This window comes from Halichondria panicea, chromosome 2, assembly GCF_963675165.1.
Source record: "Halichondria panicea chromosome 2, odHalPani1.1, whole genome shotgun sequence".
In the NCBI taxonomy this organism is placed as follows: domain Eukaryota; kingdom Metazoa; phylum Porifera; class Demospongiae; order Suberitida; family Halichondriidae; genus Halichondria; species Halichondria panicea.
The window spans coordinates 2,903,180-2,927,397 of NC_087378.1; the positions used below are offsets into that span (position 1 = coordinate 2,903,180).

Sequence of the window (24,218 nt, forward strand, 5' to 3'; positions counted from 1 at the left end):
TTAAGCTGTATCCATGGTCGCGGCTATAATTGAGGTTGCAACACAATCCCCTTCCTCTACTATCATTTTAGCTTCACTGCCCAACTACATCTCAAAGAGTTGAAAACATGTTGAAGATAGCTATTTTTGCTGTTCTATTCGCAGTAGCTTCTGCTGAGCTGATAGGCCAGCAAAAGATGTCTGATGACATTAATTCCTTGGGAACAACATGGAAGGCTGGCATCAACCGAAGGTTTGAAGGGCTCTCCGAACATTCTATCCGTAGACAAATGGGAGTTATCGCTGGTGGTCCCAAATTGCCTGAAAAAGACATCACACCGCTGAAGAATATCCCTGACTCCTTCGATTCTCGTACCGAGTGGGCAAGCTGCCCCTCCATCCAAGAGATCAGGGACCAGGGTTCCTGTGGGAGCTGCTGGGTTAGTTGGCATGTCACCGTACCGTATTTAGACCTAGCTGTAAGAAGGATTGGGTTTTGCATGAAACACTCTGCGTTATAGGGTGTCTAAAACTACAAAGGATTATTTTATGCTCATTACCTGTCTTGACTGCCCTACAATGATGGTGAAATCATTAATGTTGATTATTAAAGAGAATCTAGCTCTAAAAGGTCGACTAAGCAATTCAGCCACTATCACTAAACTAACTAGAGCACTGAAGTGCTAACCCTCGGCTGTTGACATAAATAATAAAGATCTAGTCCAGGGTTTCATACAGGATTTTTAGCCAGGGGGGGACGTGACGATGGCCGTACGCCGTTGAAAATTTGGGGATCCAGGGGGCAGCCCCTGGAGAAAATTTGGCGGAATGACTGTCTAAGGTGCAATTTGGAGGTTTTGTGCTTAAAACTATTAGTCTAGTTCTTATTGTACACCTTCACCTCGCCTGAAAAAAATTTGTTTAAAAAAAGCAGAAAAGCTACTCAAATCATAGATAGAAGCGACCAGGCCGCCCTGTGTAAATGAGTGAATTAACACTTTGCGTTCTGGTTTCGCGCTCCCGAATGTTTTAGTTTTTAACTCTGGTTGTATTTTAGCTCTCCTATCCACTAGCAATCTCTCAGGGCTAGGAGATACTCTAGAGAAGTAAGTTTATACCACTGACAAGCTCTAAGTCCATTGTCTTTACTCAGTTTTTTAAGTTTTGTTGAGTTTAGCTTGAATTACTCTATGTAAACTTTTCTCTTTCCCTGCTGTGAAGCCAAAACAGCAAAAGACATCGTTTGACTTGGTTATTATGTATCTAAGTGCTATATAGAATGGTTTTATGCTATGGATAAGCTGTATACTGTTCATAAAGCAGCAGGGAAAGAGTAAAGTTGACATAGAGTGTCAACAAAAATTGAAAACAGAGTGAAACAACGGATTTATATAGTCAGTAATGTAAACTTAATACTTCTCTAGAGTACGTCCCAGCCCCTGAGTGATCGCTAGTGGATAGGAGAGCTAGAAACAGTTAAATACAACCTCAGAATGGTCAACCGTTGAATTATTCGCGATCGCTAAAACATAACGCATAGTGTTTCAACCGTTCATACAGGGTAGCCCGGTCGTTTAAACCCTTTCTTTTTCATCTATGCTTTAATTATTAGGTCACTACTTCATTCTTTGATTTCTGTTTGTTTTGTCCGTTGTGTGCAGTGTATGTGTTGTGGGAAGCACCTAGATATGATTGTACAACGCGTATATATATGGATAAAATTATTTCAATTCAAAAATTTTGACCTCCATTTTAGGACGTGACATAAAAATAATTGTCATTTTATATAGAGATTAGAAAATTACCCGGCGCCTTTAAATCATTATTAATTAAGGCAAAATGAATTAACGTTGTTTTACGGTGTTTATTTAACCGGCACGGTGTGCCGACTGTGAGAGTGTGTATAATTATTATTGCGAACTATGAATTTACTCTCGGAATTGATAATGATTGTGCAGGCTTTTGGTGCAGCTGAGGCCATGACTGACCGTTACTGTATCCATTTCCAAGAGAAAACTCACATATCTGCTAATGAGCTGCTTGCTTGCTGTGAAATGTGTGGAAGTGGGTGAGCCTCTATCTGATTTAAATCATGAGTTTAGCTACTATAATTATACCTCGGTGCGCACGTGCAAGCGAGGTGTACGTAGTGTGTTTATGTGTCTGTGTCTGTGTGTCTGTGTGTATAGACTGCTGCAGCTGCTCAAAGGATAAATGAAGTTCAAGTACTAGGTTTCTAGTCATCTTTTCATTCGTGGATTTGCAAAATAATACTTCGTTTGCTAGTTTTGCTTAGTGAATACTTGAAATACCATTGCAGCTTTTTTCAAAAGAGTACGTAGCAAAACTTGTTCGCCTATAGTGTTGCTATTCTACTCAGTAGTTAGCTCTGCACTAGAACACTAGCTATTGATTGGTAGCTGCAAGAGTGAGAAGAGAGTTGCAAGGCCCTGCTGATGCAGCCATTAATGTTTAGACTTGAACTTATTGTTTTTAACAACAATCATGGTCGATCATTACCCACTCTTTGAGTTTCCTTGTTATTCCGCATGCAGCAGAAACAAAAATGTTGATCATGATATCACCATTTCCTTGATGGTACAAATAAATAAAAAATATGTGTGTATATATAGATGGATAGCTAACACTAAATGTAAATCCCAGTAAAATGCTGTTACGTGGTTGGAGTTAAAACCACGAATTTTACCCACAAATGAAGCAACCTTGCCTACCTTTACCTGCAATGCAAGCAGCAACCACGAAATCCACGAAGTGACTAAATATTGCTCAACCACGAATGTTTTATCCCCCGAAAATTACCGGCTGTACGGTACCCTCAGGAGCACTTCCCACACTGCGTAGTGATTTACTTTATTGTAATGTGTGTATAAAAACTATTAGTAGCTTTATGTTAAATGTATGTAGCGCTTTGGCACCTCCACCGAGGCATCAGCACCCGCGGTGCTTTCATTATACTACCCACTACTCTACTAATTTTCTGTGTTTCTTTCAGATGCAGAGGTGGTTACCCAGAAGAAGCATGGTAAGTTCTAATGTGCTAAAGTGTCTGTCAGTGAATTACATCCGTTCTTGCCCTACATTTTGCAGGAGCTACTGGAAGAGTCACGGTCTTGTCACTGGCGGGCAGTACAATTCCCATGAGGGATGTCAGCCGTACGAGATTCAGTCATGTGATCACCATGTCAATGGTATGTACACTGCATATTATATAGTGCTAGCACTGGCTAAGTGTGAGGTGTACAGTAGATCGCCAGACTTACAACCTTAGTTACAAGTCACTCTATCCATACTACATGTATGTATTTTCAACAAGCACATCAAGGTTAGCTGGTTATTTTTGCGGTTTTTGCCGATTGACTTTGTACCTTGAAAATTTTAGAATCATGGTTTACTTCTGGTATATATTGCAAGACCTCTCTACTGAGGAGTGTGGTCATTTGAACCTCTATCCTTGAAAAAAATCCCCGAAATTAGTTCGAGCAATCCGTGAAAATAATCCACCGTACGATATTAGTGTTAGTGTGTCATTATTTTTAGGCACCAAGTCACCTTGTGCGCCAAAAGAAGAACCCACTCCTAAATGCAAGAAGACCTGTGAGGATGGCTATAACGTTACTTTTGAGAAGGACTTGCACTACGGAGCCACTTCCTACGCCGTCAGTTCCGAAGTAGAAAATATCCAGACTGAGATAATGACCAATGGCCCTGTTGAGGGAACGTTCAAGGTCTATGAGGATTTCCTTTCCTACAAATCTGGTACATTAAACTTACCATACTCATAATTGATGCCCTTCCTATCGTAGTTAGCTTAAAAGAATTATTTTTTACCATACCAAGACAGCAATTGGTTGGATTTTTATGTATATAGACAGCAATAGAACTAATCCATGAGTTTTACTACTCATTTGTCTCAGGTGTGTACAAGCATACCTCAGGTAAATTTCTTGGCGGCCATGCCATCCGGATCCTGGGCTGGGGCACCGATAATGGTACCGATTACTGGATTGTTGCAAACTCCTGGAATGTCCACTGGGGAAACAAAGGTGAGATGGAATGTATTTTCACCATTTTGTGCCAAACTTTGTACTCTAATTTTACCGCAATCATAAAAATAAGGGGTTAATTCAGGCAGGGCTGCATTAAGGATATTTCGCCCCCCCCCCCCCCCCCCCCGGGATTTAACAATTTTGATTATAATGACAATAGTATTAGTATAGTATTTCTCTCAGGTGTGTACAAGCAAACATACAGTACCGGTACCGAGTGGCTACAACTGCATGGCTCCGGGTTGTGCTAAACTAGACTGGAAATCACTCCGCTTCACTGCGCTCTGGGGACTGGCATGCTGCATGTTGAGAGTTGTCCCGTTGGAATCCAATGCGTAATGCGTGGGTGGTATTGCTTCAGCCTCGAGTGCAGACAGCCAGTGATGTACTTATACTTTACTTATACTCGAGACCAATAATGTTTTGTGCAGTAATAGTTAGTGCGTGGGGCGGTGCACAGTGACGTTTGCATTCTTGTGAGAGCGTGAAGAATCAGAGACAACTCTCAACACAGCAGCTGCCGGCCTACAGTAGTGCCAGTCCCCAGAGCGCTGTAAAGAGAGTGGTTTCCAGTCTAGAGCTTAACTCCTAGCTAGTAATTAGTTATATAGCTAGAGTATAATTTTCGTGGGCAAACTGACCTCCACGCAATTTTCCCCCACAAAAACGTAGGCGCGGCTCACCGAAACGCATGCAATGCAGTGCAGGTAATCTCACCGTTTTCAAGTTGAACTAATTTTTTTACCCAAGGAAAATCACCCGCTATACAGTATGATTATGATGTTTTAGGATGCATGGTAAGTAGAAAAAATAATACTGCATGGGACTGAGCAGTTGAGGCACCGTAGATACATGTAGCATATTAAGTGTTAACACCCAACAACTTAAGTACTTGGACTGAAATTAATCAGCTCATAACATTCATCACTCTTTTTCTTGTTTACTCTAGGTTTCTTTAACATTTTCCGTGGTGATGATAACTGTGGAATTGAGTATGGCATTGTTGCTGGAATGCCGAAAAAGTACAGCTCCTAAGCTTACGGCTGTACATAACTTGAAGACTTTAGTGTTCTTGAATTACATGAGTACCTGTAGTTTACGTTTGTGAAAATAAATGAATCCCTTTGTTATTTACTATGAGTGTTTATTACGTTTGTGAATAGTTGTTTGTGAAAAGAATTCAATCCTCCAAATGTTTGTTTTATGAAAGAAAGACCTGTATGATTCACACATCAAGTTCCATTTTTACGATGGGATTGTCCATCAACAACAAATCATCAATATTAAAATCTTCTATACCCTCTTCCAAAGTCTTGGATCTGCATTACATACGTGTTAGGATGGACATGTAATATTAATTGGAGCTCTGCTCTTGTCAAAACTTACTTCCAAATAGGAACAGCCTCCTGCTGGGCTGGCTCCTCAGGTTCTGGGGGCTGGTCAACCGTCTCAAAGAGATCGTGCTTCCATTGCACTGGGCTCCTGTCTCTGCCACCACTGTGTCTCCTGTGCATGTGTCGTGACAAACAATTCACTCTGTTCAGTAATGGTTATTACAGGATTTGTACATAATTATGAAATGTGTGGGAACTTTCTAAGAAATTGTGGGGTGTGGACATAATTATAGCACATTAAAATTCAAAACTTAAATTAAACACTTTAAATCGAGGTTTTACGGGTACGGTACATGTAACTATAACCTTTATTTTATTTTATGTATAATTATAATGTTAATGTGATAATACGTGTGTGACGATACATTGTAAAGGGAAGTTATACATGACTGTTTATTGTTATACGATTGAGATAAAAAGATTGCACCTGGCCTTCGTGGACGTCCAAGTCGATAGAGTCTGTACTGACTGTGTTGGGTTCGGAAGCAAAGGTAGATCGGGAGCCACGGATGCACATTACAGCCGATCTTAGCAGTGAGAAATTTAGTCTGCATCTCACCCAATGGAGGGGGTAGAACTGTATGGTCTTCCTTGCTTCTCGGATATTAGAGATGCCAACCTCTTGTAGACGATGGTTGCGACTGGGCCAATTCCTCCAGCAGCAGAGAGAACCAGTGGGGTGAATGAGCCGTGTTCTATCTCCCTAATGCGCTCTTCGTAATATCTCTTCTTCTCTAACTCATTCTTTCTATAGCATTGGGTCTGATGCGTATGGGTTAAATACCCTAACATAAAAAAAAATGCACTCTGTCTATCTCTTCCCCAAAAGCTTTGTGCGACAATGTCCAAACGAGCACCATCCTCGCGATTGGCTGTCCTGTGTTCAAATTGCTCCCCAGTTACAGGTTGTAATCCAGGTTCTATTTTCACGTTGTGGCAGACTTCGTTCATTAGGGTTGTAGTCCTATCACGAATCTCGTTATGGTGTATCGATGGAAAGCCTCCCCTAGGACAGCTAAGCGCATGTTCAGCTGTGAAGAACTTTCCACAAACACAGTGGGAGGGTAAGTTTGGTGGTCGCCAACCGTAGCGGAGGCAAAGGGCATCCCTGAAGGCTCCTTTGTGTAGTGCAAACCCATGTTCAGTGATGGGTAGAGCTGATAGCCAATTTGAGGTGCCTTTCTCGGAGCAGATTGTGAGAGATTTTTTTAGGTTAGTTGGTAGGGTTTCCTTTAGGTCACTTCTTTCACTTGGGTTTGAGCATAGATCTATGGTTTGAGATACCTATTGATGATAATCTTCAATTCCTCCACCCATAGGCCATGTGTCCACCTTTTGTTCTACATTAACATTTTAATCGGCCTGGAATCCCATCAATCAACACTCACCAAGAAACTGGAGAACACCCAATCATTTGCCTGTAAAATCATAACCAAAGAATGGAAATCTGACTATATTTCTCTACTTAACAAACTCCAACTCAAATCACTTAAAGACCGCAGGAATATCCAAAAACTTAAAGTATGCTTCAAAATCATCAACAACAAATCCTGTATTCCTCCCTCTGTCTTCTCACCCCACCCATCCCCTTCTCCCCGTCACCCGCACAGCCAAATACTCTTTATACCACATGTGGGCACCTCATCCCACAAACATTCCTTTTTTCTGGATGTAATACCGAAATGGAATTCTTTACCACCAGAAGTTATCAACCAGAGGAGGTGCGACATCCGCGTGTCAAAGGAAACGTTTTAGACACACATTCCTTAGGTCAAAGTTCAGAATGTGTGTGTTAAAGACACGCGGATGTCGTACCTCCTCTGGTTATCAACAGCTCCTCTGATTCATCATTTAAATCGAACCTCAGTAGCTCAATAATGTGATAATTATTATAATTAGCCATAGCTCCTTACTTTTTGTTTTATTTTTCTGTTTTTGTGTTGTCCAGGGGAAGTCTTCACACTGGCCATCTGAGCTACCTGAAGAAGGGCGGCTGATTCATGAGACTGGATGCTTAGAGCTGCTTTACACATGCGCAATGGATTATCCCTCACATGACTCTATTAAGTCAGCAGATAATTTTCCTGCAGTTAGTTAATGCAAAGAGCTACGAATTTCAGAGCTACTCAGCGAGTTATTAAGTACGTAGGCCTACATCTACTTCACTTCCCAAAGAGTTGAAAACATGTTGAAGATAGCTATTGTTGCTGTTCTATTAGCAGTAGCTTCTGCTGAGCTGATGGACCAGCAAAAGATGTCTGATGACATTAATTCCTTGGGAACAACATGGAAGGCTGGCATCAACCGAAGGTTTGAAGGGCTCTCGGAGCATTCCATCCGTAGACAAATGGGAGTTATCTCTGGTGGTCCCAAACTTCCTGAAAAAGACATCACACCGCTGAAAAATATCCCTGACTCCTTCGATTCTCGTACCGAGTGGGCAAGCTGCCCCTCCATACTGGAGGTCAGGGACCAGGGTTCCTGTGGGAGTTGCTGGGTGAGTTGGCATGTCATCCTATAGATCTACCTGGATCCTTTAATAGTTACCGTATTTAATTAATACCGTATAGCGGGTAATTTTTGTGGGGTAAAAAATTCGTTCAACTTGAAAAACGGTGGTTTTCGTGAGTAAAAATTTCGTTTAGTCTCATGGCCTGCACTGCATTCCTACGTTTCGGTAGGCCACGCCTACCTTAAAATTTCGTGGAGGTCAGCTTGCCCACGAAAATAGCGAATATTTTACCCGACGAAAATTACCCGTTATACGGTAGAGGTTATGCACGGGGCGTGGTCAACACACCCACGTGGATTATTGTCAGCCACCATAGATAAAAGGATTGGAAACACTTAGTGCCTCGAAAACTATCTGCGTTGCTTGCGAGGTTAATCGAGGCCGCCTACTGTACATGGAAAAAATGGCCAAAAAGATACAAATGATTGTCTTACTAGGTGTGAGAATCCTGCTGCTGAACTTTTTACTGTTTGATATTTCAGGCTATGACACACAGTATACTACTTATTTATTATAGGTGTTATTGGTGCAGAAACGTCCTGAAATAGTGAAAACAATGTTTCTGTACCTCTAGCTACTTACCAAAAAATTCTGTTATCATAAAAAACATCAAACAGAAATTGTAGATTTGCAAAACAGCCAGCCCAAAAAAATGAATACCGTATAGCGCGAAATTTTCGAGGGGCTCAATTTTCCACTGCTCGTGGAGTTCTTAAAAGAGAGCAAAGCAATTCCCATGAATCATTCATGTTTAGCCCTCGTGTTAAAAAGTAAGCCTCGATTAAACCGCGGAGATACACGGATGGTACTTCGAAGGTACTATCCGTTTCCAATCCTTCTCTACTCTATCTAAGCTAGTGGGGGCTGCATTTTGACCTCCATTTTAGGACATTACATAAAAATAATTATTGTTGGTCAGAAAATTACCCAGTGCCTTAAATCGTTATTTATAATTAAGGCAAAACGAATGAACTTACCGTGTTTATTTAACCGGCGCGGTGTGCCGACTGTGGGAGTGTGTATAATTATTATTGCGAAGTATGAATTTACTCTCTGAATTGATAATGACTGTGCAGGCTTTTGGTGCAGTTGAGGCCATGACTGACCGTTACTGTATCCATTTCCAAGAGAAAACTCACATATCTGCTAATGAGCTAAATTCTTGCTGTGAAATGTGTGGCAATGGGTGAGCCTCTATCTGATTTAAATCATGAGTACAGCTACTATAATTATACCTCAGTGCGCACGCGCAAGCGAGGTATATGGTAGTGTGTGTGTGTGTGTGTGTACTGCTACAGCTGCTGAACGATCAATGAACTGTAAGTAAGAATTTCTATAGGCTTCTAGTCGTGTTTTCTTGGAGTGGATTTGCAAAATAATGCTTCATTCTCGAGTTATGCCTAGTTTTGCTTACTTGGAATGCCTTTTCAGAAGAGTGCTTAGCAAAACTTATTCACCTACAGTGTTGCTACTCTACTTAGTAGTTAGAGTTAGCTCTGCACTAGAACGCTAGCTATTGGTAGCTGCAAGAGTGAGAAATAGCTGCAAGGCTCTGCTGATGCAGCCATTAGTTTTTAGACTTGAACTTTTGGCATCAATCGTTTTTTAAAGCAATCATGGTCGATCATTACCCACTCTTTGAGCATGCAAAAATGTTGATCATGATAATTATAATGTGTGTAAAAAAGTATAAAAAGTATTACAGTAGTAGCTTTGGCGCTTCCACCGAGGCATCAGCACCTGCCCCCACGCTGCTTCATTATACTACTTTACTACTTTTGTGTTTCGTTCAGATGCGGAGGTGGCTACCTAGAAGCAGCATGGTAAGTTCTAATGTGCTGGAGTATCTGTCAGTGAATTACGTCCTTTCTTGCCCTACATTTCCAGGAGCTACTGGAAGAGTCATGGTCTTGTCACTGGCGGGCAGTACAATTCCAAGGAGGGATGTCAGCCATACGAGGTTCCATCATGTGATCACCATGTCAATGGTATGTCATAGTGCTAGCAGTGTTTTTGCTAAGTGTGAGGTAGATCGCCAGACTTACCAGGTCCCTCTATATCCATACTATTTCAACAAGCACAACAGTTAGCTGGTTATTTTTGCGGTTTTTGGCGATTGATTTCCGGCATTGCAAGACCTCTACTGTGGGGTGTGGTCATTTGAACCTCTATCCTCGAAAATAAAATCCCCGAAGATAATCTACTGTACGATATAGTGTTATTGTGTCATCATTTTTAGGCACCAAGTCACCTTGTGGGCCAGAAGAACGCACTCCTAAATGCAAGAAGACCTGTGAGGATGGCTATACCGTTACTTTTGAGAAGGACTTGCACTACGGAGCCACTTCCTACGGCGTCAGTCCCGCAGTGGAACATATCCAGACTGAGATAATGACCAATGGCCCTGTCGAGGGAGCGTTCACTGTCTATGCGGACTTCCTTTCCTACAAATCTGGTACATTTAAACTTTCTATACTCATAATTGATGCCCTTCCTTTATCGTAAAAAAATAAGTATATAACCGGTTTTTTACTTTTTCCCAAATGGTCATTTTCTATGTATATAACTGAACCATGTGGTGGCAAGCTACTCAATGCACTCATTTCTCTCAGGTGTGTACAAGCATACCACTGGTAAAGAGCTTGGCGGCCATGCCATCAAGATCCTGGGCTGGGGCACCGATAATGGCACCGATTACTGGACCGTTGCAAACTCCTGGAATGTCGACTGGGGAAACAAAGGTGAGATGGAATGTATTGTACCATTTTGTGCCAAACTTTGTACTCTAATTTTACCACAATCGTAAAAATAAGGGGTTCAGTACATACTATCCATTTTGGTATAAGAATCTGCATTGTTTAAACATACGGTACCAGTACCATAGATTGAAGAGAGAGGGAGGTTTTAATTGAGGCTTACTCCCAACGTGGAGTCTAAACATGAATAATTCATGAGCATTGTTTTTTTTTTGCTGTCTGTAAAAAGTCTGCTCGACTTAACCTCATGCTTAAGGCCATTTGGCACACAGCACACTACTTAGTAACACGACCTTAGCTTATATCATAGGTGCTATAGGAACACAAGCATGAAAACGTGCTCTGTACCTCTAGCTACTTTACAACAATCATGATTATGTTTTCTTCCTTTCCAAATTATGTTGGAGGGGCCTTTGAGAAGCATGCATTAAACACAATAAGTTTCGCGGGAGTTTTAGGGTGAAACACAGATGATTTCAGCCCCATCTGTGTACACTCAATGTAAAAGCATCATGTGAACTGCCTCCGTTGCCAATCCCTCTGTCTTCAATCTATGCTGGTACCGAGTGGCTGACAACTTCAGGGTTGTGCTAAACTTGGTTCTACTCCTAGCTAGAGCATACCGTATAGTGGGTAATTTTCGTGGGCAAGCTGACCTCACGCAATTTTCCCTCAAAAAACCGTAGATGCGACTTACCAAAACGCTCAAGTGAATTTTTTTACTCACCGTTTTCTAATTTTTTTACCCCACGATGATTATGATGTTTTAGGATGCATGGTAAGTAGAAGAATACTGGGAGCCTGAGCACCATAGACAGCACATTGAGTGTTGGCCACACCCAACAATTTAATAAGTACTCGGACTGAAATTAATCAGCTCATAACATTCATCACTCTTTTATATTGTTTTCTCTAGGTTTCTTTAACATCATCCGTGGTGAAGAAAGAGAAAACTGTGGAATTGAGATGAACATTGTTGCTGGAATGCCGAAACAGTACAGTGCTTAAGCTTGCGGCTTTACATAACTTGTAAGACTTTAACGAGTGTTTAGTGTTTCCTTGAAGTACATGAGTACTCTCACCTGTAGTTTACAGTTTGTGAAAAGAACAAATGTTTATTGAGTGTTTAGTATAGTCGAATCTGTATAATTATTATTAAGTACAATATGAAAGAAAGACCTGTATGATTCACACATCAAGTTCCATTTTAAAAATGGGATTGTCCATCAACAACAAATCAAAGTCTTCTATACCCTCTTCCAAAGTCTTGGATTAATTGAGTATCTATAGTCGAATCTGTATAATTATTATGTACAATATGAAAGAAAGACCTGTATGATTCACACATCAAGTTCCATTTTTACAATGGGATTGTCCATCAACAACAAATCATCAATATCAAAGTCTTCTATACCCTCTTCCAAAGTCTTGGATCTGTACATGCATGTGATGATGGACATGTAATGATGGACATGTAACATTAATTGGAGCTCTGCTCTTTGTCACAACTTACCCCCATTTAGGAACAGCCTCCTGCTCAGGTTCTAGGGGCTGGTCAACCGTCTCAAAGAGATCGTGCTTCCATTGTACTGGGCTCCTGTCTCTGCCACCACTGTGTCTCCTGTGCATGTGTCATGACAAACAATTCACTCTGTTCTGTAATGGTTATTACAGGATTTGTATAATTACAGTGGAACATCCCCATTAACGACACAACCACATGCTATGAAATGGCCAGGAGCTCAGATCCTGATTGAAACTATATCTGTAGTGCATCCAGTCCAAAGAGTAGTTGTATCTTGAGCTAGTTTAGAACATTAATTTTGTGCTGATGCCACCATTGTATATAATATTGTACTGATACCAATAAATAACCCTGAAATATGGCTGGGGAAATTGGCACCTACTAGCTGGCTAGAATACTAACTGTAGTTTACCTGCTGTGGAGAGCAGCCCAGGTTGATAAAGCTACCGTTACTATTTATAGACGGGTAGTAATTTTAGCGTTTTCAGATTTTTAGGTTACTAATTTTGGCGGATTTGTAGCAAATTCATTCCGTTTTATGGCCGTTCCACTGTATATATATATATATATACATGTACATTATATATAGCAGAATTGCCACTTCACTATGGTGATGTGTGCATGCATGACTGGCGCATTATATGCTCAACATTTTTGGTTGCTTGAGCAATCGGCAACTTGGTCTTTTACTATGTGATTATAGTGTAAAAAGTAGACTGGAATCTTCGTGGAAAGTATCCATTATACAACAACAATAGAAATGTTCGATAGGCATGGGACTAAGTTTCCACTGTAAGACTATCGGTACATGTACATGTAGAAGTGCCAGGGCCTGACAAATGAAGTGCACATGTTCTAACTCACCTTTCACTCCGGTCTGAACGATTAATGCCTCTGCCGAGTCTTTCCCTTGGAGGATCCCTACCCCAGTCACGCACCCTACGTCTGTCAGATTGCCGGTCCCAAGTGTCCCTACCTCTATATGAGGATCTAGACCTGTCCCTAGAGTCTCTGCCTCTAGTCCACCTGCAAGCCACAAAAACATGCCAACTGTTTAGCAACTCGCATGTATAATTATAAGCCCTGGCACATTATAATTTAGGTTCATGTATTAGGTAGGCTTGAGCTAGGAAAATGATTACCATATAGCGGGTAAGTTTCGTGGGGTAAAAAATTCGTTCAACTCGAGAAACGGTAGTTTTCGTGAGTAAAAATTTCGTTTAGTCTCGTGGCTGCACGGCATTCCTACGTTCAGATAAGCCACGCCTACGATAAATTTCGTGGAGGTCAGCCTGCCCACGAAAATAACGAATATTTTACCCCACGAAAATTACCCGCTATACGGTAACTGTTTACTTAGGTCTAATATTGACATTTATATTGCAGTTTTTGACAATTATTTTCCTTGATTTGTGATGTCACAAATCACCGTGTCGATGTTTGCTAGCAAACGGCAAATCGGCAGTCCTCACAAAATGTATGAGATAAACGGTATGCTTTAAATAATAACTTGACAGTTGTACCATGATAGATGGTACAATTACAAAATTATTAACAAATACAATAAACTCCGGTCAACCTTTGGGAAAGTGTAGTTTGGAACATTAGAGAGAAATTGCTCATAAAACGCCTCGTGCAATTAGTATCCTTGCCATTGCTTGTTATTCGTGCTATTAATCTCATATTGCACTCTTAGCCATACTATTAATAGGCCGTACTTCAAGGTGAGTTTTATGCAGCAATTATATCTAGCTAGTAATCCATGCGAAACAAAATGGCCGGTATTATCGAGGTAAATCGTAATTCAGAGAGCTAGATTAGAGAGAGTCCTACTGTAAAAGTGTACCGTAGACAGATAGTGAAAATTTTGGACATAACTATGGAACAGAGAATTAAAAGTTCGTCCTGTATTCACATTGTAATATTGTTAATAAGACAAGATCTTTGTTTGGCTGGGGTGTCAGAGGCCGTATCACAGTGTGTTATGGCCTAATCCCAGGGCGAGTGAGCACCCCCCCCCCCCTGTATATAACTCTGAATTATAGTATCACGCATACATTTCTAGCACTACGGTAACGTTCATTTGTATATGCAATGTCATCTGTATGTCATCTGTGTAAGTTTACTGGGAAATTTAGGTAGATCTGTGGAAGGATTGTGGGGGAAAACAGAAAAATTCAGAGTTGTTTTTTTTAGCATAATTGCTGTAACAGGGTCTGCGTCATGTGCATTACGTACAGTAACATAAGTTATAATACCTTTCTGGAGAGTGTTGATTCCTTCTCTCTTGTCTTCGAGAATCTGAATTGGTCCTGTTCTGTGAGGGCTGGGGGGCATCTCGATCATCATGCTGTATATTACAATCACACACGATATAATTATAGTACCGAAGATAATTAATGTACTACTTTTGATCAGCTTATTTGGAGCTATATACATTGTAAGCTGAAATGGAATTAGTGTAGAACCCTAATAGTTGACCTGACCTCAAAATAGTAACCAGCTCGGGGCACTTCCTGAGGGTCCACTAAAGTCTCCGATTGTCTTCTCTCTCCTCTATTTCCATTCTCCTCCATAGTCTCTCTCGATAGGATTCCTTCTGAGCGTCTTCCCGCTTGACCTCGCCCCTCAGTACGCCCACGTTCCTCACGCCAACTCCTGTCACGGACCCTGTCACGTCCTGTGGGGACACAGTAACATACATTATGCACACTTGTATAGTTACAGGCTAATAATATTATTATGTAAGTTTTATTGTCATAATGTAGACGTGTAACATCTTTACCATGGCAACTAACCTCTGTTCACAGTGTTGCTTCCAGATGGGAATAAAACATTCTTTTCTTTCTGCACAAAAGAGTTCAGCCTTTTGGCACCACCTCTTTCTGGCCTCGATGGCCTTTCCCCTAATTTGTCCTGATGGTTTTCCTGGTCTGTAGACTTGTCTAGTCGTGTAGTTGTGTGGCTATCCATTGGAGGGTCAACATTCACTGGCTTTGACTCACCACTCTCCTCTCTGTTGTGTCCAGGGCTCCTGTGCATGTACAAGCAATAGATAGTGCACATTGCTTTTAGATTTCAAGAAGCAATAATGTAAATCAAAAAGTGAAGGTGTATTGTCATGATTAACAAGGCTGCCATGAATCTAATAAGCCCTGAAGTTATTTCAGTATCACAGTATGGTACAGTTTACCTGTATCTGTCATGTGCCCATTGATCTGATAAGCTGGGCACTCTCTCCCTACCATGGCGCTCGCTCCTCCGACTATATCGAGAACCATCCCCGTCAGATCGCCGCCTCGAAGTGTACGGAGAATGGGAGCTCCTCCTGCACAAGCACAAAGAACTGCTAATATACGTCTAAATGAAACCAGTTAGCTAAAAGCTGACATAGATGTTGGGGAGGGGGTTGCTGCGCAGGGCATCCCTACTTGTGTGGTGCATAGTTGCTGGCACCTATTATTAAAAAGTGCATAGCATAAAATTTAATGGTGTGCTCTATAGTGTACAGGGCTCTGTAATCCATGGCATGACATGTTAAGTCTCAGTGAGACTATAAGAATACAGATAGATCAGCTCTATCTATTATAAGCATAGATCTACGTACCTCCTTCTTCGTGGTGATCTGCTTCTACTACGTCTCCCTGACATGGCTGTTCGACAGATCTCTGGACAGCATTTAACCTGGGTTTTTATCCATCGACCCTTACCATAAACATTGATAGATCACGTGCATCCAGCAGAGCTTCAATAAAAAAGTCAAAGATCGACTAGCCATCGCTTTTATATATACTGTACTGTATTGAAGCTGGTCAGATCCCATGGGTGGTTGCATCGGTACCAGCAGAGGGGTCAATAGAGGCAGCCGGATGGTTACCTCTGCCACCACAGAGCCCCTGCTGCGAGACACTGAGAGAGAGGCAGTCAGTACACTGTTGAGGTACCTAGAGCAAGGTATGGAATTGTATAAAACAGCTATGGGAAGGTTGACTTGGGTGCATAGGCTGTAGTTTACTACTTATTGTTGTTTCCAAACTGCAGTTGCAACTAGCTCGTAGTTTATAAGCTGTAAATCACCTATTTAATACATCTGTACATATTAAAATGTTGCCTTACCTAGCTCCTGTTTACTTATTTTCCAGAGGGCAGCACAAGCTCAACCATCAGTGATGATAGGCTGCTCAGTCTGTGTACCCTGGCCTACTCTGAAAACATTGACCTGCAGAGATCGGCAGCACTCTGCTTCTCAGAGCTCAGTGAGAGATGTGAGTGAAATGAGAGTGAAATGAAATAGGTTTCCCGAAGTGCTAGTGAGGGATGCTGTATTTTATGAGCTCAGAGAATACAGTATGCACCCAATGCGCACAGTTATCGGTTAACCCAGTTAGCAAGTAATAAGAGCCTCTCCGATGAATAAGTACTCCGTTCATTGTGGTAATTATTGTGGTATTAAATCAAGAGGTTTTGTCTCAGCATGCAAGTCCTATTAGCAACTTTACCCCCACACCATTGGGGTTGCATAATTATATGTAGTCCCTACTACTCTCCATATAGGGACTGGTTTAATAGTGTTGATTGTTTGTATTAAAAGTACTAATTTGGTAAAGCTATAATTATACTTAGTACCTGGTGATTTTAGTGAGAGAGATTTAGTGAGAGAGATCTTAATTATGCCTCGAGGCGTAGCCGCACGAGGGATACGGTAAAGCTGACTGTGTGTGTGTGTGTGTGTGTGTCTGTGTGTCTGTGTGTGTGTGTGTCTGTTCCAGCTGTAACTGCTCAACGGTTGCAATACGACGAAAACTAACAGCTTCTATAGGCTTCTAGCCACGTTCTCTTGGATTTTGATTCGTGGATTAGCAAACTAAAGCTTCTTTCTCGAGTTATGGCTAGTTTGACTCACATTGAAGGCTGTTGCAGTCTCTTCAGAATCTTTCATAGCATCATCTGTCCGCACAAACTTTCTATTCAACATATGAGTTAGCCTTGCACTAAAGCGCTAGCTTTTTGTTAGCTACAAGACTCAGAAAATACCTGTTAAAACAGCTAGCTAGCAGTAGCCATTTGTGAAATTGATCTCTTTGGACACACCCTTTAATTATTCCTATGGATGTAATGCGCATGCGCGCTCATTCCCCAGATCCAGATCCTTCTGGCTGAATCATATTTTTCTTGAGGGCCTGGTAAGCCACAAAACACTACTATAGATAACAATATGTATGTACACAAGTCTTTTCTTCTTAAATATTATAATTATACACTGCATGAACTACAGATCCAATTTTCTTCTTTCTTGAGGTCCTGGTATTAAAGCCACATAATACAACAATAGATGCATGTAATAAGTCTTTTCTTCTCAGTGACTTTATATAGATAAGCTAACTTTATGAAATAATTATGCACTTCCGCTTATAATTAATTGAAAACAAAATCTTCTTCTTTGTTGCTTCCTAGATCCTTGAGGTCCTGGTATAAGCAGCCACAAAACACAACAATGATACCATAATTATACAATTGCAAGTCAGTTTTAGACAGATTATTTTATACACTTTTTCCTCTTCTATACTTTCTCTTCTATACTTTTGAGCGAAAGCAAATCATGGCGAGAGGCATTAGCACAGCGCCAGCTTGAACACTAGTTCTTCCACTTGTTCCACTTGTACACCATCAACTCAATATCTCACTCGTACACACACACACACATGCAGTGACAGAACCAATCTCAGAGGGTGTGCTGGAGCCACTAATCAACCTTCTTCTCTCCTCGGACATTGATGTTCAAAAGTCTTCGTCTCTTGCCATCAGCAACATTGCACTTCATGGACCCCGTGAGTGGTGCACATGTCAAACTTAACTCATGAGTTAGTCTGTATATATAAGGAATAGTTATGCATCAGACGTTAACTAAGGGTTATGTTGTTTTAGCATCCTGTTTATGATTTATGACACTGTCCAATGAAACCTGGCCATTGACTCCCTATAGTGTACCTCCTATACAATATTCGCACCAGTTGTTAATTTTACTTCTATAGAATCTGTTCTCTTTGCTAACTGAAGTGTTTCCTTTTTTCACACTAGCTGAGAACAAGGCAGTGCTAGTGGAGGCAGGTGCTTTACGACCGCTGATTGTCTTGCTCAGCTCTGATTGTCCGGAGGTCCAGTGTAATGCTTGTGGCTGCATCACTACCCTAGCCACTTCTGGTCAGTGCCATGCTTTGTTATGTATATGCAACGTGTGTATTTAGTTGTTAGTGGTGTACGTATTAACCATATCAATGTCTGGCATTTTCTTACTTTGACCCTACCTTGACCCTACCTAAACCCTCCAAACAAATCATCAATATAAGTGATGATGATAATAATAAATTATTATCGTGACTGCTATTGCTTTAGAGAGAAACAAGAGTGAGATAGTACGGCAAGGAGCTGTGGGTCCACTGCTCAATCTGACCAAGTCACATGATGGTAGAGTGCAGAGGAATGCAGCTGGAGCATTGCTCAACCTTACTCACATAGGTCAGCCATCACTTACATCAGAACACTTGTGTGTACATTTTTACAACGTACCAGTGCTTTGAGAACAATTTTAGTTAGATTAAAAATTTTACGTGGACTTGTGACTTTACGAGCTGCTTTGTTTCGTCCACATTGGTGTAGATTCAAACAGACAGACATTGGTGAGTTCTGGGGCAGTGCCTGTGTTTGTCCATCTCCTGGAGTCCTCCGATGAGGATGTTCGGTTCTACAGTGCAGCTGCTCTTAGTAACATTGCTGTGCATGGTGAGCGTCTGTGAATAGATATTAATTTGTGTGCTTGAGAAGTGTTTGATATGGGAGTGTGCGTAAAGAAATAGAGATTTACGATCGTTCTCTTGTATGTTGATGGTGCACAATGTTGCTTTCTGTTTAGAGAGCCATAGAAAGGAAATAATGTCTGTCAAGAATGGACGAGTAGTGACCAGTCTTATTTCTTTAATGGAGTCAGAGTCGGAGAAGGTCAGTAGTAGTCTCTGACACTCCATAGCATTGTCTGAACTGTATCTCACAGGTCAAGTGCCAAGCATGCTTAGCAGTCAGAAACTTGGCTTCTGAAGGTGAGGTATACGTGTACGTACATATTATATAGTTATGAGCACTGGTGTGCATGTATGTACATGTAGCTGCCTTTATGTTTCCTTTCGTGACGATCATTTTAATCCTCACAATAATATAATTGTTCCTTATGTCAACTTTTCGCATACCTAGTCCTTTCCATACCACACCCTACACAGAGGAGAATCAGAAGCTGATTGTAGACTTTGGTGGTCTGGTGGCCCTCTGTCCGCTGGTTAGAAGTAGCAATGCCGAGACGGTCACAGCTGCGGTGGCGGCCGTGAGAAACCTTTCTATTCACAGGGAAAATGCTGTACGTACACTGTACACGAGAATAACAAACAGCATGCAAAAGTACTACATAGTCCTGAATGTTTGTTCAATTTGGATCAGTTTTTCTGAAACACTCTGCAGTAGAAAGACAATGTTTATTTTCTCTAATAGTAAATGACCAAAAGATACACTTTGGTGTTGTGAATTGTTTACACTGTGATACAAAAAAGCATTGTTATAGAGTTGTGCACATAGCACTTCTTGAATAACCATAAGCAGCTGGTACATTTTTGTTTGTTGCCCTCAGGAGGTAATAGTGAGCAGTGGTATACTGAAGGACCTTGGCACACTAGTATCACAACAGGACCACCCTGAGATACAGTGTCATGCAGCCGGAACTCTCAGAAACCTGGCAGCTGAGGAACAGTCACAAGTAAGTGCTAGTTAGAATTGCAACATCTTTCCACTTGATCTCCTTTCTAATACATGTGTATTACTCAACCTGTATTCTTTTTAGGCATTAAGTTACGGAGTATGATTGTGTTGGGAACCATTTTGTGTTTGCCAATTCGAGAGTAAAGTTGTGTTACTATTCCTCCTATTCAGTTACACATTCACTAACACGTTATAATTTTATTTGCAATGTCATAATTATTTTATGTACATGTATCCAGGCAATTGTAGCAGCTGGTTGTCTTGTAGGACTGGCTGACCAATTGAGAAACTCACGAAATGTCCCAGAGTTAGTGCTCTCTGAAGTCAGCGCTGCTTTGGCTGTTCTAGCATCAGATGGTGAGTAAATTTGTCACTCGAACTGTGTTCATTAGCGAGAACACCATCGATGCCCTTGTCTCTTCATTGTTGTTAGCCGGCCGTAATTATTGGAATTGGTCACCATTGAAAGACCTCTTCTTGTCATAAAAATTAAGATACCAAGACCGTACCCAACCTTTATGCCTACTGTCAATGGAATCAATTGTCGGTTTTGCATCATGTTCATTAATTCACAAATGAATTTCAGCCTCTGCTAGACGACAAATCATGGAGCTGTATGGTGGTAACTTTCACAAGGTCCTCCTGACACTAACGGAGTCCTCATACTCAGAGGTACAGTACAACTGTGCCGGGGTGATCGGCCATCTAGCCATTAGTGGTAAGTGACTACAGTATGTTTGAATATCCAACTTAATTGACAAGCATTTGAAGTTGCTGTAAATCCTCCTCACCACACCACTTCAACTACCAGGCCCACACTACTGCCACTCCCCCATTCCTACGTCCCTGTCTATATATTTGCTCTCCATCCACAAACACACACGTACAGAGGAGTACCACACAGCGCTCTTAGAAACCCGACCGTCAGCAGTAGACTTCCTTGAGCGCTTCTTAAACGCTGGAGAATCTAGTTTTGTGCACATTGCCCTGTGGATTTTGGCTCAATTCTCTAATGGAGGTATACCTATATATTATTACAACCTGCTGGTTGTATTAATTATGTTATATCTGTGTTGGATTAGGGGTCCAACTGGTAGACAATGGTAATACTTAGACAATGTACGATTTGATGTGAATCCAGACAATGTGCATATATACCGTATATACTTCTTCTAAATAAGGGGCCGCTTTTTAATAATTACGTTTTCGAGGCTAGTGTATATATGCAAAAAAGAAATAGAAATGTCCAGGTGGTGCTTTATTAGAGAGGGCTTTATATCGAAGAAGTACTGTAGCTTATTATTGTTACACTCTGCCCCCTCCAGGCAAAAACACACGAGAGGTGCTTCGTCGCTCCAGCCTCTTCTCCATGGTCGAGCAACTCAAGACATCCAGGAACTCAATAGAAGTTACACAACTAGCTGAGACTTCGTTCAACAACTTAAAAGTCAGTATTGTTCTTCTCCATACCTACATGTACTAGGAAATACCGTATAGAGGGTATATTTCGAGGATATAAATGTTCGTGGTTTTCGCGGATTAAGCATGTACCGCGAATCGCATGCATGCATGCTGCAAAAAGGCTGCTATTCTCAAAACCTTTCTAAAGGCATTTCCGCGAACATTTCTACCCTCGAAATATACCCGCTATACGGTAGGCTCTCATTCACTAAGTGCATGTTTATTTATAGATTATGGACCCCCTCCCAGTCTCTATATAGCAGTATTATTCTTTGCAACACCATACAAACGACTGACTGCATGAGAAGGGGCATATTTTTTTTAACTAGCTGTTTACGTCATAAAAATCTCTTTTGTTGCAGGACTCTCCAGGGACAAGTGTTCTCTCATGAGTACAATGTACTTGTGTATGATAGATTTTTATCAGTGTGTGTTGTGCTTATGTTTACACCATTATTTTTATTTGTGTGTGCCTCAAATTAACAGTTTTGACCATAATTATGATATTGATTCTACATACATGGAAAATGAAAGCACGGTACGTTAGTGACAATAAAGTGGTTGTTAACTAATAACACAGAGTGCCGTCTATAAGGAAGCAACACAGTTGAAACGAATAGAGACCACATGCAGAAACTATTATTTTTATCAGCAATATTTAAGAGCCTCTCTTGTACTCAGGCCAGAGAGGGACTCCCTGTTCTTCTCTACAAATGCTCTCACAGCTGCTCCGTTGGTCCGAGAGTATGTCCGGAGTGCCCACCCTATAGCCTTCCTGATGAAAAATTCTTTTTCATGTGCTCTGCAAACACACAAGGAGAACAGTCTGTCTTCATCAGTGTCTGCCTTCCAGTTTAGCTATAATAATTATCAAAAATTAACCAGATACTATAAATGGAACCAGACCATGTAGATTTGTCTGTTCAGACAAAAGTCACATGCATGGCTACAGTAATTTCATAGATATGCCGTAATTGATGTAATATTGTATGATGTCAAATGCCTCAATCTGCTTGCTATTTTAAGAATAATAGCCTGAGAAACTACAAATTGACTTTGCATGGCCTTACTCGTGCAATAAGGGATTAATAGCACTCATAACAAGCACTGGCAAGGTTAATAGCACTCGGCTACGCCTCGTGCAATTAGTATCCTTGCCATTGCTTGTTACTCGTTCAGTGCAATATATGCCATCCCATATTGCACTCTTAGCCATACTCCACTTCTGATACTTTAGAACACACAGTCTTGATGTCTCAAGCCTTTTTATAAGCGACAGAAAAAAATAATTACAGCAGCGGTAGGCGCTTTTTTTAGGGCCTTAAAAATTATGCTGTTTTGTACCCTCAAAAATTATACCCGCTAATACTGACGTGGCGTGGCGCTGTAATTACATCAATTACAGTTAACATGGCTGTATAGAGTTCTACCTATAATAATTACATAATACTGTACAGCAGGGTGTCGTACACGATTTTGAAGTAGAGGGGGAAATAATAGAAGTAACCAGAACATTTTGCAAAAAAAAAAGGTCAACTGTTATTTCAATACCCTTGTTAGTATGTAAAATTACCAGCTATGGACACTCACGAGCCATACAACTAGTACATGTACCTGAATGCAAATTTTAGGGGGAGGGGAATTGGAGCTAGAGGGAGATATCCCCCGGGCCCTGTATGACATCCTGTACAGCTAGTGAAAGCACAATGAACAATAAATTTATACCACAATTATGTCGTACAGCAAAAACTGCTGCACACAACGTCACCCAACCTGGTGCAATAAGGCAACCCTCCTTAGCCACATATTGTCATGATTAATCCACTGGTCCATCAGCGGTACCCCTAGGGCAGGCCTCTCCTTCACGAAGTACCCAATCACTGCATGCAGGTAAGAGCATCTTATCACAAATTAATAACAACATAATTGTAAGTTGGAGTCTTATATCAGTTGTATGATCAGTGCCGATAGAGTAATATACACTCAATATCACACCTTGGTAGGCTAAGTTATCCACTGTATCCCACCAGCTCTTGGACATGATGGACATTTCGACCTGAGCCACAGCTTCTCTGAAATGGTCATCAGTGATACCAAGCATCTCCTTCCTGAATTGTTGACAAAAATCCGTTCCAAATGCTTGAAACTCCCTCTCATCTTGCAACCATAGTTCACGAAGAAAAGAAAACAACACCTCACGATCCTTTAGGATCTCTTTGTTCTTGTCAATCACTTCTTTCTGCAGAGTCCGCCTCTGGGGCGCTTTGATACCGAAGAAATCGAACTGGTTTCGCATATACTTCTTTATCTCTTGGGCATACTTTGCGTAAGTTTCTTGGTTCTCACGAACAGCTTCAGTGCACGAACATCTGAATTCTTGAACTAGAGTTGAGCCTAAGCTGGCAGTGTACGAAACTCTCGACTCCTCTTGAGAAGGTGTGACAATATCTGGCTCAGTTGAATTGTGCATATCTTCAGACTGAGATTTATTCTTTATTCCTCTTCCTGCCTTCATAGCTAGTCTTGCTCTTCTTGTCTTTGGCATGATGATTCTGAGCCTGATTCTGAGCATTAATTTTGCTGGTACAAAGTACACAACATTCATATTTTGTGGTTTTGCTGTTTTGGGTTTTGGAGTTGCAAGTGCACTGCAATCCACTGTCCCTCCACTATCTATGGTACAACCAAAGTACAACTGCACTAAATACGGCCTTGAATCGAGGC

General features: G+C 41.1%; 5 protein-coding genes across 7 annotated transcripts; 3 read left to right on the top strand and 2 right to left on the bottom strand.

Annotated features, from left to right (window-relative positions):
- The first annotated feature begins 14 nt into the window (after window positions 1-14).
- On the top strand, window positions 15-5,259 carry LOC135331939 (cathepsin B-like). The gene is made up of 7 exons (XM_064527245.1): window positions 15-419; window positions 1,938-2,047; window positions 2,993-3,022; window positions 3,088-3,188; window positions 3,538-3,756; window positions 3,915-4,043; window positions 4,996-5,259. Exons 1-7 carry the CDS (start codon window positions 108-110, stop codon window positions 5,079-5,081), a joined length of 987 nt encoding a protein of 328 aa, XP_064383315.1. The 5' UTR covers window positions 15-107; the 3' UTR covers window positions 5,082-5,259.
- A 2,260-nt stretch (window positions 5,260-7,519) lies between these two features.
- Window positions 7,520-15,975, bottom strand: LOC135331930 (U1 small nuclear ribonucleoprotein 70 kDa-like). Of its 2 annotated transcripts, XM_064527230.1 has the most exons (9): window positions 15,841-15,975; window positions 15,427-15,561; window positions 15,239-15,267; window positions 15,032-15,178; window positions 14,720-14,913; window positions 14,492-14,583; window positions 13,098-13,259; window positions 12,222-12,329; window positions 7,520-12,142 (listed from the first exon to the last, which is right to left on the bottom strand). In XM_064527230.1, the coding sequence occupies exons 1-9, from the start codon at window positions 15,882-15,884 to the stop codon at window positions 12,049-12,051; spliced, it is 1,005 nt and encodes a 334-aa protein (XP_064383300.1). In that variant the 5' UTR covers window positions 15,885-15,975; the 3' UTR covers window positions 7,520-12,048. The 2 variants fall into 2 exon arrangements, with proteins under 2 accessions (XP_064383300.1, XP_064383299.1); XM_064527229.1 differs by having other exon boundaries at window positions 15,032-15,267.
- LOC135331937 (cathepsin B-like) lies at window positions 7,626-11,884 on the top strand. The gene is made up of 7 exons (XM_064527243.1): window positions 7,626-7,937; window positions 9,029-9,138; window positions 9,746-9,775; window positions 9,840-9,940; window positions 10,192-10,407; window positions 10,565-10,693; window positions 11,625-11,884. The coding sequence occupies exons 1-7, from the start codon at window positions 7,626-7,628 to the stop codon at window positions 11,714-11,716; spliced, it is 990 nt and encodes a 329-aa protein (XP_064383313.1). The 3' UTR covers window positions 11,717-11,884.
- LOC135331897 (uncharacterized) lies at window positions 15,959-22,011 on the top strand. The gene is made up of 15 exons (XM_064527179.1): window positions 15,959-16,187; window positions 16,376-16,498; window positions 17,942-18,061; window positions 18,312-18,434; window positions 18,627-18,749; window positions 18,891-19,013; window positions 19,144-19,229; window positions 19,282-19,327; window positions 19,505-19,638; window positions 19,906-20,031; window positions 20,273-20,390; window positions 20,620-20,751; window positions 20,923-21,051; window positions 21,359-21,480; window positions 21,857-22,011. The coding sequence occupies exons 1-15, from the start codon at window positions 16,055-16,057 to the stop codon at window positions 21,884-21,886; spliced, it is 1,668 nt and encodes a 555-aa protein (XP_064383249.1). The 5' UTR covers window positions 15,959-16,054; the 3' UTR covers window positions 21,887-22,011.
- LOC135331936 (uncharacterized) lies at window positions 21,981-24,174 on the bottom strand. Of its 2 annotated transcripts, XM_064527241.1 has the most exons (4): window positions 23,490-24,174; window positions 23,268-23,374; window positions 23,109-23,186; window positions 21,981-22,352 (listed from the first exon to the last, which is right to left on the bottom strand). In XM_064527241.1, the coding sequence occupies exons 1-4, from the start codon at window positions 24,097-24,099 to the stop codon at window positions 22,143-22,145; spliced, it is 1,005 nt and encodes a 334-aa protein (XP_064383311.1). In that variant the 5' UTR covers window positions 24,100-24,174; the 3' UTR covers window positions 21,981-22,142. The 2 variants fall into 2 exon arrangements, with proteins under 2 accessions (XP_064383311.1, XP_064383312.1); XM_064527242.1 differs by lacking the exon at window positions 23,109-23,186 and having other exon boundaries at window positions 23,490-24,171.
- Window positions 24,175-24,218: the final 44 nt, after the last annotated feature.